Source organism: Typopeltis vanoorti, chromosome 15, assembly GCF_054136105.1.
Source record: "Typopeltis vanoorti isolate ZY-2024b chromosome 15, IOZ_Tvanoo_1.0, whole genome shotgun sequence".
Lineage (NCBI taxonomy): Eukaryota > Metazoa > Arthropoda > Arachnida > Uropygi > Thelyphonidae > Typopeltis > Typopeltis vanoorti.
The window spans coordinates 72,364,085-72,384,709 of record NC_143563.1 but is presented as its reverse complement, the minus strand read 5'-3'; the positions used below and the strand labels follow the sequence as shown (position 1 = coordinate 72,384,709).

Genomic DNA, 20,625 nt, shown 5'->3' with positions numbered 1-20,625 from the left:
TATTATTCTCCGAGATCACGCCACCTACATCTCAGTAGATCATAATCCTACAAAAACGTAAGTTAAAAAATTAAAAAACTTACTTGAAAAATCTTCCTGGCTGCTGGATATTGCAAAAAACTCAAACCCTTAGGTTCTTGCCACCCTTCCCCCTTGGATAGATGGTTTATTTAAGATCCACAAACCTAATCCCCCTCATCTACCTATATATAGTAAATGCCACTGATGCCCCATGCTACAAATTGTCACAATAGCTGGCTAACTCTCTTACTCCCCTCACTGGACTTAAAAAAACTGTACCCATTTTAAAACCTTGATTGAAAATCTAACTTTAAATAATACAGATATATTGGCAAGCTTTGACATCACTTTAAAAATGTTTTTTCCTTTTTTTCCTTTTGATATCTTAGATATCTTTTATTTTGCCATCAATTCTGGTTATTTTTCTTGAAAGAACAAAATTTACAAACAGAGGGATCCACCCTCTGTTTGTAAATTCCCCCTCTCACCCCTTCTCTTGCCAATTTTTACATGGAAAATTTTGAAAAATGAGCCATAGACATGAAAAATCAGCCCCTCTCAAACCTTCTATCTGGCTAAGATATGTAGATGTGTTCTCTATTTGACCTCATGGCCCAAACACATTAGACTCCTTCCTCAGTCTACATCCAAGAATCCAGTTTACAATGGAAAAGGAAAATAACAATAGTTTACCCTTCCTAGATGCCTTAGTAACGCACCTTCCTAATGGTAACCTTTCCTTCACTGTATATAGAAAACCCACTCACACTGGCAGATACATTCACAAACTTTCCCACCACTACCCCTCTCAAAAATATGGCATTATTAAAATTCTAACCATTATAAAAGATTATAGACCCTATAATCTTTGTTCCAGTGGAACCTCTCTTTCAACCGAACTCAACCACATACATAACATCTTCCTTTCCAATGGCTACAATGATTACAGAATTAAAAGAATAATCAGTTCCTCAGCCATCCCTTCAGAAGTATTTCAGAGATGCTATCACCATCCCCTACATCCGTGGCACATCAGAAAAAATAGCCAGGTCTTTAAAAAAGTACAACCGATACACAGCTTTTGAGTCCCATCGGAAACTTGCTAACCTTATCCGTTCCACCAAAGATCAAGATCAACTCCCTCCTCTCTCTCACTGCCTGGAGTATATAAAGTACCCTGTTCCTGCCAGTTGCCTTACTTCAGACAGACAAGTAGATCAGCACTCATCCATTTAGAACACAAATCATACATCTGCAATCACAACTATGATCAATCGGGCCTTGCAGACCATGTATTGGATACCACTCACTGGATCTCCTGGAAGAAAATCCACCATGCTCCACCATAGTAAATTTAAAAAGGAAAGACTATTTTTAGAATCTGCATTAGCACTCAGAAATCAACCAAATTTAAATAAATACAGATGCATAACACTTCTCAAAATTTGGGAAGCAATAATTGTCAGAGGTCCCACTTTACATCCTAGGCCACCTACAAATGCCCATAGAGGGCACACCACCTAGATATGACTTTATAGAGTCGCCCATGTTTCATTTAGTATTGTGTGTTGTCTTTGTGCATGTGTGTGTGTGTTACAAGACTTACCTGTAATCCCTGAAGATGTCTCAGTGACTGAGATGAAATATTGGAAGCATTAAAATTAGTTTTTAATTCTTTCCTAGTACTATAATGTAAAAAAAAAAAAAAAAAAAAATAGAACTTTTGCTATAAAGACTTTATTGCTCATTTTACATTTTAAGCACTGTCCCCTTCAAAGTCGCCCCTTCTACTAGCGATGCACCAGTCCCAATGTTTTTTCAATTGTTGGAATGCTTCTTGGAATCCACTTTCTGTGGTGGCATGCAGTTCTCTTATCGCATTTTCCTGAATCTCCTCTATGGTTTGGAAACACAAAAAATTCTGCTGGGACTAAGTCCAGAGAATAGGACTGATGTCTGATGTTTTGCCATATAACTGCAGATGAGGAGTGATGCGAGCGCTGGTGCATTGTCATGGTACAACATCCAAGTCTGGTTCTATCATAATTCAGGCCTCTTCCTGTCATTTGAGGGATGCACATCTCTCAAATGCACTAAAAATTCCTTTTACAACTCTTTGTTTGCCATCTGACCATGTTGTACAAATTCATAATTGACAATGCCTTTCCAATCAAAAAACACAACCAACATCACCTTGATCTTTGACCGACTCATCCATCGACACTTAAACCACTCATAGCACTGCGTTCAGCTCATATAGTCCTCCCCGTATGCTCGGTTAAGCAATCGAAATGTCTCTGTAAAATTTTTACCAAGTTTGCAGCAAAATTTCACACACACGCATGCGTGTTGTTCTTCAAGCTCTTTCATTGTCACTTTGTCACTAATCTGATGAACAGCTTGTGCATGTGCTCACTTTAGCAGATGTAACTCAATGACTAATGTTCATAGCAGAACAAGGCAAATAGCAGTTTGTTGTCAAAACCTGCAGCCAAGGTGTGCTTAGTAGCCACAGAGTGCTCTCTGTGCTGGATGGCATGCTATTGAACATGCCTCATATATATATATATATACAGGGTGTTCGGGATAAATTTGACATATTTATAATTAATTATATTTTTCCGTAAGTTACATGTATTAACACACACTTCTCTTCATTTAAAAGTTTGGACCCTTCTTCATTCATATACAAGATGTCAGAAAGGATGGATAGCTGGAACCCACCTGAATCGTGGAAGAGAATAACTTGTATCATGATGATTCGCGCCGGCCATCAAAATAAGGATATTACGACTGCTGCCCAATGCTCCCTGAAATACAGTAAAAACAATCAGGCATGAACTAGAGACTTGCAATGGTGACTACAAGGATGTAGCAAGAAGAAAGATCCCTAGCAGACGATCTGATTGCGTTCGTACAGCAGAATTCCTCGCAAATCTGCAGGAACAGGTGTTGAAGAACCCTGGCATTGGAATTCGGGCTTTGTTCGTGGAGTTGCTAACTGTAGTCAAGCCCTGGATAACAAGGGTAGCCAATGGTAGGCCGTATGTATGGCAGCAGGATTCGGCCCCTTGCCACACCTCTGGGAAAAGTCAAAAATGGTTGTCTGAAAATTTCTACGACTTCACCAGTCCAAATGTTTGGCCTCCAAACTCCCCAGACCTTAACCCCATGGATTATTTTGTATGGGGCGCAGTTGAAAAAGACACCAATCGCACTTCCAGTAATACAAAAGCCCAGTTAATGGATAAAATTAAAACAGTTTTTGCGGCCCTTCCCAGGGAGACTGTAGCATCAGCTTGTTCGAGGTTCCGAAGCAGAATTGAAGCTGTGATCGATGCTAATGGTGGTTATTTTGAGTAAATCTTGTTGATAGTATTGTAATTAACTCTGCCTGTAATGTTTTTTTGTCAATTCATTAAATTTAATAGATACAAAGAAGATTTTCTTTTTCCTTACGAAACTGTCAAATTTATCCCGAACACCCTGTATATATATATATATATATATTACTCAACTACTATCCCTACTTCATCCAGTGAAACTAAAACACAGCTGCCTGAATTATCCAGGTGTTTATTATTGCTTTTGATATGATTGCATTGTCTCATTTTAGGGAAAAATAGAAGAGGAGCACATTACAGGCATCGTGTATGGGAGATACAATGCCTCAGTTCTATTTTCTCTTGTACTTAAATTCTACAAATCCAAATTACCACTAATCATATTGTAAAACCAGATGTATGAGGGGTACCCAAAAATAACAAATATTTTTTTTTTATTAAAGTTTATAATAACCATATTCTAGTCTTCTTCAAAGTACTCTTCGTTGGGACAAGTGCATTGACCCATGGTTTCCACGCTGGAAACCATTCTGGAACTGTTGAACTGGAATATTGTTTATGACCTGGTAACTTTTCTCCAAGACTCATTCCCAGTTAGAACTTTTGAAAGAAAGTTCTGGTCATTAAAAACTTGTTCCTTCTAATCTTAGCAAACATTCATACTTTTTTTTGATCATCTATGAGCAAACAAGGCACAAATTTAGTGGAGATGCATTTCATTTGTAAATTTTCTGTTAAAATTTGCTGACATGAACTCCATAACAAATTCGTCTCTTCAGAAACTTGCTAAATGGTCTTTCGATGATCTTCATTGATTGCCTGGCAAACCTTTTCAATATTTTCATCATTTCTGTTTGTCGAAGGTCAGCCAGATTCTAGTTGGTCTTCAGCTGACATTTCCTCATAGAAAACCACTCGTAGACCTGTGTTTTGCCTAAGGCATCATCCTTAAAGACTTGCCAAAGCATAACAATAGTTTCAGCTGCAGTTTTATCCAAAAGAAAACAAAATTTGATGCACATTCTCTGTTCCTTGTGGTCAGCCATCACAAAATCGCCAGACTTGTAAGCACTAACAAAAAAGCATAATCTTTTTTGCAGAGTAATGACAGTTACTGTGTTTTTAATGTTTTCTTATTTCACTGAATCTTTTTCTGTGTATATTTACATTGGATGAAGTCCTTGAAAAAAAGGACAAAACTGTTTTTGCTTTTAAAAATAAGAACAGTTTAATGTATTTTTTTGTGTTCAGCTTAATTAGTCGTCTAAAACTTATACATATCTCACAGCTGAGAAAGCTGTAAAGAAGTTTGTATGTGGAGAGAGAGAGAGAGAGATTACTTTAAATTCTTTTGGATATTCTGTCATATTTTATTTTATATCTACAGAAGTATTATGCTTGTGATTTTGTAGTTGAGAAAAATTGGGAAGGTCATCATTCACTAAGAGGTACAGTATATTTTTTGTTTCTACATTTAACATGTGGTAAAAAAAAGTTCCTCAAGCATGTCCCCCCCCCTCCCCACATGTATACACACTCTTTCTCCCTTCAGGCATGCTTAATATAGTTGTTGCAATGAAATTACAACAACTTTAGGCTAGGAAATATATTCATTTAAAATGCTTCATGTTTTACTTGTGTTGTAATAAGCCATTAAAAATATTGGGGACTACTGTGACCCAATAGCTTCTTCCTAATATATTACCAAATATACCTGATCTGTCGACTGACCTGTGCTTTACTGATATATATATATATATATATATATATTCTTGAAAGAGAGGCTGCTAAAGTACAACCTAGGACTTCCAGGATGCCCAGTTCACCTTTAAAGTATCATTCATGTGGCAAGGATGGAAAAAATGGGGGAAGGTGGGTAAATAATAAGTTGTTGCTTACTCGAGTTTAGGCATGGCTTTTATATATATTAAATGTCACAATAACTTGGCATTTTTAAGGATATAACAGTTTTTCCTCCAACTTACTTCCTGAAAGTTTTGAGTATCAAATATTTATCATTATGAATCAGTATGGACAAAGTGGACTGGCACACCATGTGCTCAACAACCTATACACATTAAGATGAAGAAAATTGTTATTCTAAAAAAAAAAAAAAAAAAAAAAAAAAAAACTCCTCTTTAAAAGTGAAAGGTTATTCTGGGAAATAGCTTATTCTCTACAGCAGAGGTTTGCAATGCAGTTCCCACGTGCACCATGGCACCCGTAGAGAAATTATTGTAAACTGCTTTGGAGCTTTACAATAAAGCAGCGGTAATTTTGCAGCATAGATCACAGTATATATCTATTCATTACTAGTATGTGCTAAAATGCAAGAAAACATAAAGAAAAAACACTGCAAATATAATACATGATGATACAAATTAAGTGAATATTGAATCCAACATTATTTCATAGCCCAATATAGAAACTACAAGAGTTTTGTGCCAAATATATAGAAACTAAAAGGTTCGGCGGATGCAAGCATAAGTAGTGCCTTATGGGCAACTCGTAGTAAAGGTGGAGCAAGCTCCAGTCCTCTTTCTTTAGTATTTTCCATAAATGTAAAGCACATCTTGCAGAGGTCGGCAACCTTTTTAATATGAAGAGCGCAATATAAAATTTGAAAATTACGGAGGACTAATGACACAGGCATTTTTTCTCTCATTTCAGGCTTAGAAATTCTATGATTAGTTGTTTTTAAGAAAAGCGAGATTTCAAATTTTAACATTATTTTATTTACCTCGCTTTTACAACATATTTTTGTCACATATAAATGAATATAAAATACCATAAAAAATGAATACAAAAAGAATATTCACGTTAACAATTAGCATGTATCTGTCAGATCAGATGCAAGCGCCTTACTTTACCAATCATAATGGCAAATGTATTTGTTTATTATGCAATATTAGTGTGGCTATTTCTAAAAAAAGTAATATAGAAAGACATTTCAAAACCATTCGTGCCAATTGTAATTTTAAGTTTAATTATTTAAATCAGGAGGAGTCAGCAACACAGCGCCTGCAGTATTGCGCCCTTCATATGAAAAAGGTTGCTGACCACTGCTCTACAGAATACTCTAATATAAAAAATACAAAATATCTCAGACTGTCATTTTTCACTTCAACAAAAAAAAAAAGACAATAAAATAAATATGAGTCAAGATATTTAAATTCTTGCTTGAAATTTTGTATTCTTATTCATTTTGATTTCGTTTGCCCTTATTATCCTACAGTTACTCTAGGCTGGGCAATATATTCATTTAAAATGCTTCATGTTTTACCTATGTTGTAATAAGCCATTAAAAATATCGTATTAAAATATGTTTGTTATACCTTTTAAAAAAGTATTTTTGTGTCATTAAGTTGTTCTCTAAATCCAGTTTTAAGTGATTAAAAATGCATATAATATTTTATTATAATTAATTTTAATAGTTATTCAATGTCTTATTTTTCCAGAAAGAATAACTTGTATGGGAAAACTGATTGTGGATGAGAATTCTGCTTAAGCGTTTAATAATTTTATCAGTACCTTTTTTATAATACTATTGGGCACCAAATATATAATACATGACATTTACTGATCTGGATAATTTCTGAAATATCAAAGTATATTTACTCCATTTCATCAGCAACACTAGTTAAAATTATTTCAGTGGTTCAAATTTAAGTCCTAAGTTTTAATTTCATAAATATTTTATAGCATTTAAATGCAAAACAATTTTCATGCAATTGATGAAATACAATATTAGAAATATTTATCTCTCTGTTATGACTTATAACACTTTATTTTGATTTTTAAAATTTTGGGATATCAGTGTGTTTTTATTTAAATTTTATTGAAAAGTAATTTGAGTAATTGTTAAACTTATTTTTTTATTATTATTATTTTGCCTTGTAATCCAGTGCCATTCAATATTAAATGTGTCAAGAATAATAGTTTTATAACAAAAACAAGATTAAGTTATTAAATCGAAATTAAATACTACTTCAGATGTTTCAATGAACAGTTAAGTCACATTCTGGAAATTATCACTTATAAAATTCTTTCAAATGTATTGGCACATCTCATTCAAGATACATAATTGTAAAGAAACTCACTTGGGTCACATCCATGATTTTAATGTTAATGGAAAGAGCTTTTAATCATAGTATTTATGATGTCTATTCAAAGTACTACTACTACATGCAAAGTAATTTTTTATTTGTGTGTCCTACTCCGTATACGATGTAATTGAACTGATGGTTATATAGTTACTTTTCATACATAAAGATTTTTTGTGGGGAAAAAAAAATTCTAATATACATGAATCTTAAGTAAATACCAAAAATGTTCCTCTTTTGTAATTGTAACTATGAATGTTGAAATATGTTTACCTTTACAAACTTACCTGCACCTGTATTATGGTCTTAATACTGTCTAATCATGTAACAGTTTTGGTTTGTATTTTATTACCAAATATAAAATGTCATAATGAAGTAAGGCAAATATATCATGATCTGAATAATTTGTATTGCATTTATGGCAGTTATGTTAAGCAGTGATATTCAACATTGTAAACTTTATTTTAATTTTTATACTTGTTTTAGATTTTCTTTAATGGTTTATTTATTATTTTGGGATAATTTCTCTACATATTTTATTGCAGGTTTTAATGAGTGTTTGTTTAGCTTCAAATCTTAGTATAAACAAGGAAGCCTAGTTTGATAATTATTTTACATTTATAGAACATGAGTTGATAATGATAGTATCTGTGCTTACTTAACATACATGAAGAAAAGTGTAGTTAATTATTACTCTACATTTTTGTTATTGTGTTCATAGTTTTACTGTAGACTTTCCTGTTTTTTTTTCATATCGATACCAATTAGTAAATATCACAAGTAATCAAATTTAATTTGTTTACTGAAGTGTTTTTTAATCCTAAGTAACCAAGAAAATTAAATTTTAATATATTTAGTAATATTTTCTAATAGTAATATCATTTACAAACATTATCATTTTTATTAAGTCTTGAGCAGTTACTTGACTATTCTTTATGAAGGAAGTCATTCTAAATTTGTTTTGGTTTGGCTTCTCCTGCCCCCCTTTATTATTAATCAAGATTATGGATGTTTACCTTTGTTCTGCTGACTGATTAGTAGTTGTTTCAAGTGTTCATGAAACTTTCACACATTACTGTATCCGGTTCATTAACTTTTTGAGAGACAAATATCAAGGCATTAGGAAACTTTGTCACTCTCATTGTAGAAATTGCAATGATATTCACAAAAGTATACAGTGACAAGTAGAGATTGCATATTCAAGTGCAATGTATTCATGATTCATATATTTTATCTTGAGAACTATATTTTGAATAAACTTCAAAAATGCTACCAGAGTAGAAATGTATGAGACATAACCTCATAACCCAAACAGCACCTACTTTCAGTAAATGCTTACTACATTCATGAAATTGTCAATTGTCATCATCATTTTCTGATGTATACAGGATGCTATGATAGTATTATATAATTAAGTTTACATTATTACTAGATTCCTTTGAATAATTTTCTTTGATATTAAGGTGCTATTTGTCAGATGTTCAGTATTTTCAAATCTTGCATTTCTGTCTTTTAACACATCCACTCTGGGTGCCATACATATTATATCACTGCATACTTGCCCACAGGGCTGGATGTGACAAATCATTCTGTACTTCCAGTTTGTCATCTGGCAGGCACACAACAAATCTCTGCATGTGCTTTGTAGAGAAACCATAACCGTGTAAAAGGAATAACATTGGTTGCTTTCAGGATATATAAGTAACCGATAATTTCTCTAATGGGTTGGTATGCTTAAATTTCTAAGAGGTATAGGTATAAATATTTTGAACTGCATTAATTAGATATGAACTGTTTTGTATAACTGATATGTCTATGGAAAGAATAGGCATGAATACAAATAGATTTATTACAGATAGACAAATATGCATTTTACAATTGTACTGTGGGTGGTGCAATGAACTACTATGATAGGGAGCGAATTATGTGTCATTCTAGTTATCGCATGTACATCAATGAAGAGCCTTGGTTAAAAAGGGAAGGATTTGTGAATAAATTCTGTTTTTTTATTACTCCAAAGAGGTTTATTTCTAGGAATGTTTGGCTAATCCTAAAAGATTAGCAAACCTTACCTTGTTGTTGTTGGAAGTCACCTGATGTAAAAAGGTGAACTAAAGAATTTTGAACCTTTGTGCAAAATCTGCATTTTTAAACATGGTGATATATCTGCAACTTCATTTGATACTGAAATATTTGACTTTTCTTTCATAAATGATATAAAAAAAGTATCTGATTATTTTATGAAAGGAACAATGATATTTTTGTATAATATTTATTTTTGATGATTGAACTGGAAGGAATAAGAATAGAAACTATTCATTACATAAACAGTAATATTCAACAATAGTCTATAAAATAATTACAAGTTCAAAGTTGATAATTTGAATACACATTCTTATGATAATGTTTTATTGAATTAAGAAAAAGTTCTAGCAAATATAAATAGAAAGTATAGCTTGCAGCAATTTATTGTGCTATCATATGAAAGCACAGTTGTGTATTCTTAGAGAAGATAAGGGCAGAGAAATTACTGATTGCCTTTTTTTTCTTTTTATGTTTTTGTAGACAACTTACCATGATATCATAAAACAGAAATATCACTAGATATTCATGCCATGTTATCATATGACTAAAGAAACCAAACTATTTATGCAGTGCATAATTTTTTTTAAAAGGTAATGTTATACATTTATAAACTCCAAAACACAATAAGAAAACATTACTTTTGAGATTTTCTATACCATGAGGATAGTTCATAAATATTAGTTTTAAATGAAAATTCTAGCAAAGAAAACTTGAAACTGGCATGCCATATATATATATATATATATATATATATATATATTGATGAAGACATAGAAAGAGCATGATAGATGGTCATGCGAGCTTCCACCAGATGTGTCATACATGTGAAACAAATCCTGGCATTTTCCAATCTAACTTTCAGATCCGTGCATTTGGTGGCTATCTTGTTATCTACTGGTGTAGTATTTTGGCTAATTTCTCTCTTATTCCATATAAATTTATTCATCTGGCTCCCTACCATACCATCTTTGCTGATTCTGTTAATTATTTTCATATTTAATTTACAATTTTCATCTTAAAAAAAGAATTGCCTTAAGTGCTGAAATGTGTTACTTGTTCAATGGGTTCTCCATTGAGAATGTTTTTCCAGAGTTTGTCTTTTTATTGCTAGTTTTCATACCAAATTTGTTGCAGCAGTTATTCAGTTTAGTTAGTCCTGAAGACTGGTATTACTGAATTGATTTAGGAGTATAACATCATCTAAAAAAATAAAGAAGAATTTAACATTTCAGATTTGGATATCAAGTTTTATATTACTTTCGCAATGTGATCCTTATTCATATATAGATCTGAAGGTTGTGCAGAAAGATAGTTGGATTTAAAATCAGGTATAAGCCAAAGATGAATCCCGTATCTATGGCTTATAACTGATTTTAAATCCAACTATTTTTCTGCACAACCTTCAGTTCTAACCTGCTTGCTTACACTATCTGTATACTATATATTGCTCTGCCTAATGAGCACCTTATCATATGCCTTTTATTAGATAAAATATATATGAAATAAATACAGAGCCTTGTTCTGTTCCCATGATCTGTTAACTGTTTGTCTGGCAATTCCTATTTTGTCTGAATCCAACTGGTTTTTCCCCCAAGTTTCTCTTCCACATTTTTCTTAGCCTCTTCTCAAGTATGTTTATGCTTTATTGGGTAATAAATCTTGTATTCACTATTATTTCCCTTTTCTATAAATGGTACCCTGAGATTTCTACCTCTGTTGACAACTGGAATTGGATATTCTGACTAAGCCTTCTATGAATTGCAGTCTAACCACTATACTTTAAGACTGATACGAATTTCTGGTCAGATCTCTGACAGCTTTATATATATATATATATATATATATATATATATATATATATAATACTAGAATAAACTATGAATGCATTTATTTTGGATATTTCCATCACTGCTTATCTCAATTTAATTTTTCAGAATGATTGCTCCAGGTGGTATTTGTAATAAATGACATGATACATAAAATATTCATATTGCTTATTTTCTCTTCCTACTTTTTTAGTTCCTTTTATTCAGCATCATTTGCTTACTTTTTTTTTTTTTTAAGATCGATTTTTTAAAATTTGATTCATTGCATATTAGATGAAATAGTTAATCTTTTGATGATCTGTATTTCATTTATTAGCAATTTAGCAAATGAAAATTATTTTACTTTTTTTTATATATCATCTGTAGCTATGAATGGTTAAAAGCATCAATTAATAATCTATATATATGTGTGATTTAAAAGATAAAATTGAACATTCTCAGGAATAATTATAACTAGCTTTACCAGTTCAGAGTAAAGATTTTTGAAATGCTTGCATTTATTTTGTTCATGTACTGATCAGTGAATTAAAAAAAAACTAGCCTATCTTGATAGTTAATTGCAAAGGGCATGATTTTTATGTAGATGATTACTGTATCACAGTAGGCAATGAAAATCACAGGTATAAGAGTTCAAATCCATATACGATTTGAACCCACATCCTGCCAACAGCAAATTTTGTTCATTGTGATGTTACTAATATTTGTCATAATTCTTTCAAAAGAGAGCATTTTTAACCAGCTTTAATATGTTTTTGGACATTTCAAGCATTCTGGAAAAATAGTAGTAAGTTTGCCATATCAGTTGCTGTAGAATCTTTATCATATGATACTCAACAGCTGCCAATGTTTGATTTTCATAATGCTTTTTGAATGCAACAGCAGTGCCTACAAAAGATTTTGAACTTTAAATGAGATAAGTAGATAAAATTATTTCTATTTAATATATTATACCGATTGAATTTTAAGATATTTTAAAATAACTTTTTATTTTCATTACTACCTGGTATTGTACCCTCAGAGGTGTACAAGATATCATGATCTTAAGTTTACATTATTACTGGCTTTGTATCAGCAAATCTTATTCTCTTAGACCATTGTAAATATGTAATATGGATAAAGGTTGTATCATTTGTTTGTTGGGTCTTGTTAGCTAAGTGAATAAGAATTTACAGTTTGTAGGTGCAAAATTCACTTTCTTGTGGAGGTTTCTGAAAACACTGTTGGTAGACAGTTTTTCACTTAATAAGATGCTACCATCTTACTTAATTTAAACCTAAAATAGTTAGAAAAAAGTTATGCTTGCCTCAAAAAGATCTTCTAGAGAACAGACTATTTGGTCTTTAGAACAGGATTCCTAAATTATCCAATACTTAGCCCAGCTACAGTACTGATTCTGTAGATTTCCAACATTTCGGGTTGGCTAATGCATTTTTGCATTTAAGAAATGGCAAGAAAGATCATTCTTAGAATTTATATACTGTATATTTAATTCTGTGTTATTTGCAGTTTTTTTTTATTTCCAAAATTACTATGCAATTTTCTCTAGAAAAAAAAACCTTTAAAGTTACCATTGAAAATGAAGATATTCTTTAAGTTACTAATTAATATTATATAGCTATTTACTAATTTGGTAAGTTAAGTAACTAAAGACTAATTTTGTGCCCACGTATAATTTTATTAAATACCCATATTTTATTAAATACAGTCACTTCCTGACTTAAGAACAGGATGTCTAAACACCTGGTCATAAGTTGAAAATACAAAATGAGGTAGAACACACATGTATTCAAATATGTATAGTATTTCTAGTAAATCAAGTATTGTAATTCAGAATTTCTGTGAGAGAAGAGTATCCCACTTGGCACTATACAGGTGCCAAGTGGGACAATCTCTGGAATTTCTACTCTTTCTTTCCATTGTCTATTGTTTCTGACCCAAACATCTCCATACAATTCACAGAAATTATTTTCACTGGCATGAAGGCCTTCATTCTCCATCCTACTCAATTTTTGTCCACTTTCAAAGTCCTATACTGAAGCACCTGAAGGGAAAAAACTCAGCTCATCACAGGTGGCTTGCATCGAGAAACCCAGCTTCCTACTCAGCTTATACTGACATATCAATAAATTCAAAACTGTCATCTGTGAATCTGAATCCAACTTCATAAAGGCCAAAATCAGAAACTTCTCTCTTGTCCTCCAAATAGAAGTTGTACATTCTGGTCCCTTGTTAAGGCCATCAGATGTAACTTCTGCTCACCAGCACTTACACCCTCCTAGCATCACTCTTTTCCTCCAATTCCTGCATACATTGAGGTAAATTGCCTCTCACCATACCAGAATGTGAGCACTGTATGCTTCCTGTGATTTTTCAACAAAATGAAATCAGAAGAATCTCTTGTCAACTTGGACACTGAGAAATCTTCTGGACCTAATGGCATCTCTCTCTCTCTCTCTCTACTAGTGGTAGATATGTAGGATGCTTTGGAGAGACAGGCTTTTTAGTATCTTTAAAAAAACAAAATTAAATTAAAAAAAAAAAGTCTAATTTTAGATGGCACAGTATGCATGCCTTTTGTTCTTGTTATAAATTTCTTTGAAACGTGAAAACTTCCTGCAGCATTCCTCTGGAGTAAATATTGTTACATTCACATTAATACTTTCTTTCATCTGCAGCTTCATTGATTTGGCTAAAGACTAAATTTTGTACATAAAACTGAAAAATAAAATTTCACATTCATGTTCTTCTTTCAGCTTTTTAACTTTTACAATTTACAACACTATACTAAATAAGTTACCATTTTGACTGTTGATATTGTTTCATATCAATGCCTTTGCGTTTCTTTTTTTTTTTTTACTACTCAAATCACTATTGCTTTGCTGTTTAGAAGACATGGGGAGTATTTACATTTTTTGTCAAATGTCAACAAAATAAAAGACGAAATCAATACAGAATGAAAATAAAATTTAACTAGCACTGAATTACATGTTATAAAATCATGACTGCTTGAAATCAGGGTCCATCTGGAAAGTTCATGCATATAATAGTCCTTTAAATTAGTCATTCTCCCTTGGCATGGTGGTGTTGAAAATCAAACACTTTGTGAATACACATTCCAAAGTGTAGTTCTGAATGATTTCTTAAGGAAATTTTGGTTGTAACTTCTGATGATCACAAGTCAGGAAGTGGCTGTATACATATATTCACTAATATTTGATAATTCACATTTTATGTATTTGTCTTTTATTGTTCTTATCTGTTTTTTCCTGATAAATTGGTATATGTCTAAATTTATTTAAATGTTCCTTTTTTTTTTTCATATATAGGTGTTTTATGTATTGATTGCTTTAAAATAAATTGAATCTTTGCTTTTAATAACATGCATGCTTTCTATTTTTCATTCTTTTTGGGTAAAGAAGGAATACTTTGCTCTGTCAATAATACTATGAACTGTATGTCATTTAAAAAGTCTTGTAGGGATCCCTAACTATGGATTACATTTAGTTAAGATGATGTCGCTGATAATAAGATCTGTAATTACACACAAAGTTTTTAATGCTGTGCATGACCATGTTTTTTTCCCACCATTATTGGACGCTTTCAACTTTCTCAACAGCAATTTTTATACTGCCTCAAAAATTGAGTCACAAAAATAAAGGTCACAGTCCATTTGAATTTTATTCACTTGAATCTTGATAAAACACAAATTCAAGACCTAAATTACTTGAAAGAACTTATTCAGATAATGCAAGTAAAATAGCAGTTAAAAAGGATTCTTCTTTCTCCCCAGTGACATCAGTATTATAACTGATTTTGTATAACAAGCTCAAAATTGGGGAAAAAAAAAAAAAATAGAGATAAAGTTTTTCCTACTTTTCTAAGCAGAATCCAGTTATTTAGAATAGAGACAAAACAAATTAGTGAATTTCCACTTGCAGTCTCTAATATTTTATTTTTTTTAAAACAGCATTACACATGTAATAGAATTAATTGTTGATTATGGATATTTTTTATATATTAATAGATGTTAGAACAGCTATGTTCAGTTTAACAGTCATCAATAGAAAAAATGTGTTTAGCATTTGGAATGATAAAAGCTAAATGGATAACAGATTTTCAGTAAAAAATGCCAATGTAATATGTAAATAAAGCAGCAGTTTGAAGACACGATTTTTTTTCCCCTCCCTTTTTCTCACACACATATATGCATGTACTCTGCAAATAAGGTCACATTTTCCAATCCACTCAACTTTAACGAATTTGCAGTTCTTTTCTGCTTCAGTTTCAATTGTGACATTTTGAGAGTTTGATTAAAACTACTAATGTAATATTTCTCCTATTAATGTTTGCCTCCCCTTTTTTTTAAAAAACTTTAACCTAGAAAACTGCAAGCACTAAATTATTTCAGTTAAATCCATGCAGTTACAAAAAATTCATCACTGTTTTCATAAGTTCAAGTGACCATACACTAAACAAATATGCCTCTGCAATTTGCTGACATCAACATCAGTTTGCCTACACAGCACAGGCAAAAAATAACTAATTTATGTATTAAGTTGGAATGGGTTAGATTAATATTGGAGTGGAGACATTGGAAAAATTTCTAAATAAAATAAGTTACAAGTATGATTTATCAAGTAATTCATTTTTATAGTATGTTCAAAAATTATTGCCTGTAAATTAGAAATCCTGAAAGTAGAAATGTTTTGCTTGCAGTTACTATGCAAATGTACTCCCTTTGTCTCCAATCACTTTCTCATAGATGCCCTATTATTGCATGTGTTTTTTCTGTGGGCATTTTTGTGGGTCCCTCCACTGAACTGATCATCATTGCTTTCTTCTGAACACTTAAAAACATAATGGGTCACTAGTTTATCTATACATTCAAAATCAAGCTTATTGAACAAATTCTCATCCTCTTCTCGTGTTCCATGAACTTCTATTCTTTGAAACAGCCTTACCCATATATATTTTTTTTTTCCAAAGATCAAAGACTATAGTGCCATGTATGGACAAGTCATCAATAGAAAAAATGTGTTTTCACATTCGGAATGATAAAAGCTAAATGGATACAGATTTTCCAATTAAAAAATGCTGATGTAATATGTAAATAAAGCAGCAGTTGAAGACATGATTTTTTTTCCTCCCTTCTTCCTGTTGTAAAAAAAAAAAACTTTTTTTAAAGGAGATTTAAGGATAAAAAAAGGGATCAGCTAATGTTTCTTGAACAGCTGAAAGCTGTTTTATACCTCTCATGTACAAATTGGGATTGAGATATATAAAATAAAATTCTAACACTCAACTATAAAGAAAAGTTATTGATATAGTGTGTGTGTGTGTTGGGGAGTGCCTGCAAACTGTATTTACTTATGAGTACTGTAGGAGGAGTCTTATTCCTACATGATGCATAACATTTTTTTTATGTTGGGCCCACCTCCGTTCAGCCAACCTCTAGTACATCAGTACTGTATATGGGTAGTGGGTTGGGAAAGGAGAAAATAGTTTATATTTGATTTAAAAGTTTGTATATTGTATTCCTTGGGAAATACATCAGGGGGAAAGACTTCCACAGTACAGCAGTAGCAGGGATGAAGGAGGAGTAAAAGAAACTTGTTCTGTGGGTTTCAAGGTGTACTGTGAAAGGATGTTGGTGGCAGCTGTACATGTTCCAATGGGCTTAGTACTGAGTGAAGTAATTATTGACATGCTTTCTTTGATTAAAAGCAAGTCACAGTCTGGGATTTAATTGAGAAATCAGTCTTGAATACAGATTAGTTTTTAACAGGCATTAAGAGAGTTATGAAATTACAGGTGTAAGTTGGATGAACACTACTTGTGAAAGTTCCTATAGAAGAGACATAAAGCTGAAACGAAGCATATGTAAAGCATATTAAGTAGCAATCATTTTTAAGAGAGGGATCATAAATCAATCAGATTCTGATTATCCTCTTTGAATAGGATCTTGAATTCATAATGAAGTTCTGGTAATTCTTGAAATGGAATAGTATTCCATACCATGATGGTTATGGAATTTGTATGGGTTAAGCAGATTTAGATGAGAAGTAGCATATAGAGCAGAAGAGAGAGCCTAGTTTTTTGCATGTTGAAATAGCTGGTGATGTGCTATGTTTATGCTAGGAGAAGTTATTTCAAAACTGGAATAATAGTTGAGACTTAGGGAGTATTAAGAGTAAGAACGGGGGAGTGAATTCATTCTAGTTTTGTGGAAAATTTGGAAGAGACTCAATTTGATGAAGCATTCTTTTTTTTCTGCTGGAAAATGGTATGGTGATGATTAGCATTTAAAGAGGCAATAATAGCTAATTTTGGAATCTTTCTTATTTGTACATAGCAGGATTTCTGAAAGTAGGAAAATAATGCAAGGTTCTACCTTCTATAATAGAATTTGTATGTACTAAAAGATTTGTTGCTATATAGGAAAATGACAAGAAATTAGTAATATAATTAGTTCTTATTAATTGTCTAATTAAGAAGAAATTTTCAGCTTACTAGTTAATTTGATTAAGCAGTAAAAAATTAATTTTGATTAATAGTGAGTTTTCTGAGTGACAATGAGAGGAGAGAATGTGTGCATACATAGTATGCATTTGTCTTCCTTTTTGTGATGGGTTGCAGGTAGGCAGTTTTCAAGATAATAAAAATCTAATCATATGGGGGGGGGGGACTTCATAGTGATTGACTCCTGAACATAGATTTTGAGAACAATTGGAGAAGTATTGTCACGATCAGGGGACCGTGTGTGTGTGTGAATAGCATTTAATTTTGTTTTTTTCATAAGGTTTTCCTTTTTAACCTAAATGATGTAGACATATTCATTATATAAACATTTTTCCACTCCATTCTTGCAGAACTAATAGCCTCAAAATATTTTTTTGTACAACTATCAAACCAGTTTTTTTATGTAATATTCATATTATTTAAGATTGCTTGTTTTAAATTCCAAAAAATGACCTTTCAGATTCTAAACTTGAACTAACAATAGTAATAATATTCACATAAGCCAACTAAGTGTATTTTATGTGAATATGCTACCCATTTCCATGTGATTATACATTTAACTTTCCATTTTAAATGATTGGAAATTACAATCTCCATTATGACCTTTCTAATACCATTTAAGTTATTGTTATAACTCAAGCTTAATAGGACATTTCTTTCTTTATAGTTGTCCATAAATTCTCTTATATCGGTATCTAATTAAACATAAAACAGTATATTATATTTATAACTATAAAACTGATAAAGAAATACATAAATACCCTTACATATTGGCTTTCTTCTTCTTCCAGACGCGCCTCTAGAATGGCTCATGTTCTGGTGAGCATCAACTAGATGGTGCTGGTGTGTCAGTGGTATGTGCTTCATGTGTTCCTCTGATTTCTGATGAACTCCTAACCTGTGCCTGTTGTCATGCTGTGCCACACTAATCAATTCAAATGCATATTTCATTAAAGTCTCAGGCTAACATCTGTTTGCTGCCTGCTCTTCAAACCTAGTGCCAGTGGTCTCTGTAAAATTCTCTAGCTGCTTTAAACTAGTTCTTTTGCCTTACATTCCACATTTTATAAACAAACATTCCACATTCATCTGTTTCTTGATAAGATTATTTATATGTATAAATAGATTGTATAATTTTAGTAGACTTATTTTGCCAAATTTAACTCACTGGTAAAATTGCTTTTATTATTTTGTGTTTTCTGTGTTTTAATATGTATTAATATTGTCATTTTTTTCTTACAATTTGCTGAAAAATCAGTGGCATTGAAATTTCGTTGGTGAGGCAGTAAATGTTGCTTTGAGCATACTGACCTTTCATTCATTGAAAATAATGGATATGTTAACTTTGCTGGCTTGACACTGTACACTTACAAGCTTATGTATAGTATATGGATAATGTAAATAACGAAATTTAGTGTCGGTTGTACTTGTGTGTGTGTGTTTATGTGTTCCTGTGTTTATGTGTGTATATATATTTGTGTGTGTGTATATAATACACACACATGCATAAATAACACTCACATAAGCACATAAATGAGCCTCAGATTGGCTATGTAATTTTTTTACAACAGGTGTTTGTTACAATTGTGAACTAAATCCTCAGGTTCTATTATTTTTTTTAGGTGATGAAATTATTGCTGCCATCTTATAATATATATAGATATGTATGAATATCTATATATGTGCGTGTGTATGTGTGAAAAGTCATTGAGATGATTTGAAATATTTTGGAACGTTCTCTCTAATCTTTAAAATTTATTCTTGTGATAAGTGTCAATAAGAAGTTCCTCTAATTCAGTCTTGGGTAACTCCCATGACCCATATTTGATTTTTTTTTCCCCTAAAAATGTTTGTTTGTTTTTTTTTAATTAAAAAAACATTCCAGACTATTCTGGCTTTGGTTAGGGTGGGAAAATAAACTCAAAACATTTCTCATTTATCTGGGAGACATATTGTGTGTGAACTCCATTTTTATGACCTAGAGTAAGTAAAGCTAAAGAAAGTAAATCACATGTAAATGCTCATATTTCTTCCTTTGTTATTGATCATAAAACTGTAAATTAACTGTTTTGTTTTGTCAGTGATTTTTGCATTTTAAGTATGAAGTTAAGTAAAGCTGTTATTATCACTTTGCCAGATATTTTGTCATTAAATTATAGATAAGTCATTACTCTCAACCATATTGGTTTTTAATATAATTTTATTATTGTTATTGTTGCTCATCAGTAGAGGAAAGTATGCTAATTTTCACTTTTCTTCTAAGAAAAATGATAATTAGTTTTTCTTTTCTTGAATTATGTATGACTTGTTTGTTGTTAAATGTTGTGTTAAGATGTATAATGGTTTTTGTAACAAAATTGAGCAGTTCAATAACTCTAAATTTTTGTATATATTTTTTCAATCTACTAAAACATGTTTGGAGAATTGGTTTATATTGATTACAAATAAATTATTGGTGGAACCAGTCTTATTGTATCAGTGATTGCCTTATTTTCTTATACATCATTTATTTTACAAATTTTGGTTTTATGTTTTCCCAAATTGACCATATTGTCATATACGACAATATGTATATATACATATACAATGACAATATAATATATATATATATATATATGTAGGAAGTATTTTTACCTTGGGTATAAATATAAATATGTTAAAGATACCAAGTAATTTTAAACCTGGTTTTACTCCATTTCCCAAGTAAACAAACAGACTAAAAGTCAA

General features: G+C 31.6%; 1 protein-coding gene across 1 annotated transcript in view; it reads left to right on the top strand.

Annotated features, from left to right (window-relative positions):
* The window catches only part of LOC150098880 (phosphatidylinositol 4-phosphate 5-kinase type-1 alpha-like), a 322,543-nt gene extending 302,167 nt beyond the window's left edge, over positions 1 to 20,376 (top strand). The window contains exon 19 of the mRNA XM_090405835.1: positions 18,690 to 20,376. Coding sequence (XP_090261961.1) covers positions 18,690 to 18,701 — 12 coding nt within the window. The 3' untranslated portion in view covers positions 18,702 to 20,376. The remainder of the gene's footprint in view (positions 1 to 18,689) is intronic.
* Positions 20,377 to 20,625: the final 249 nt, after the last annotated feature.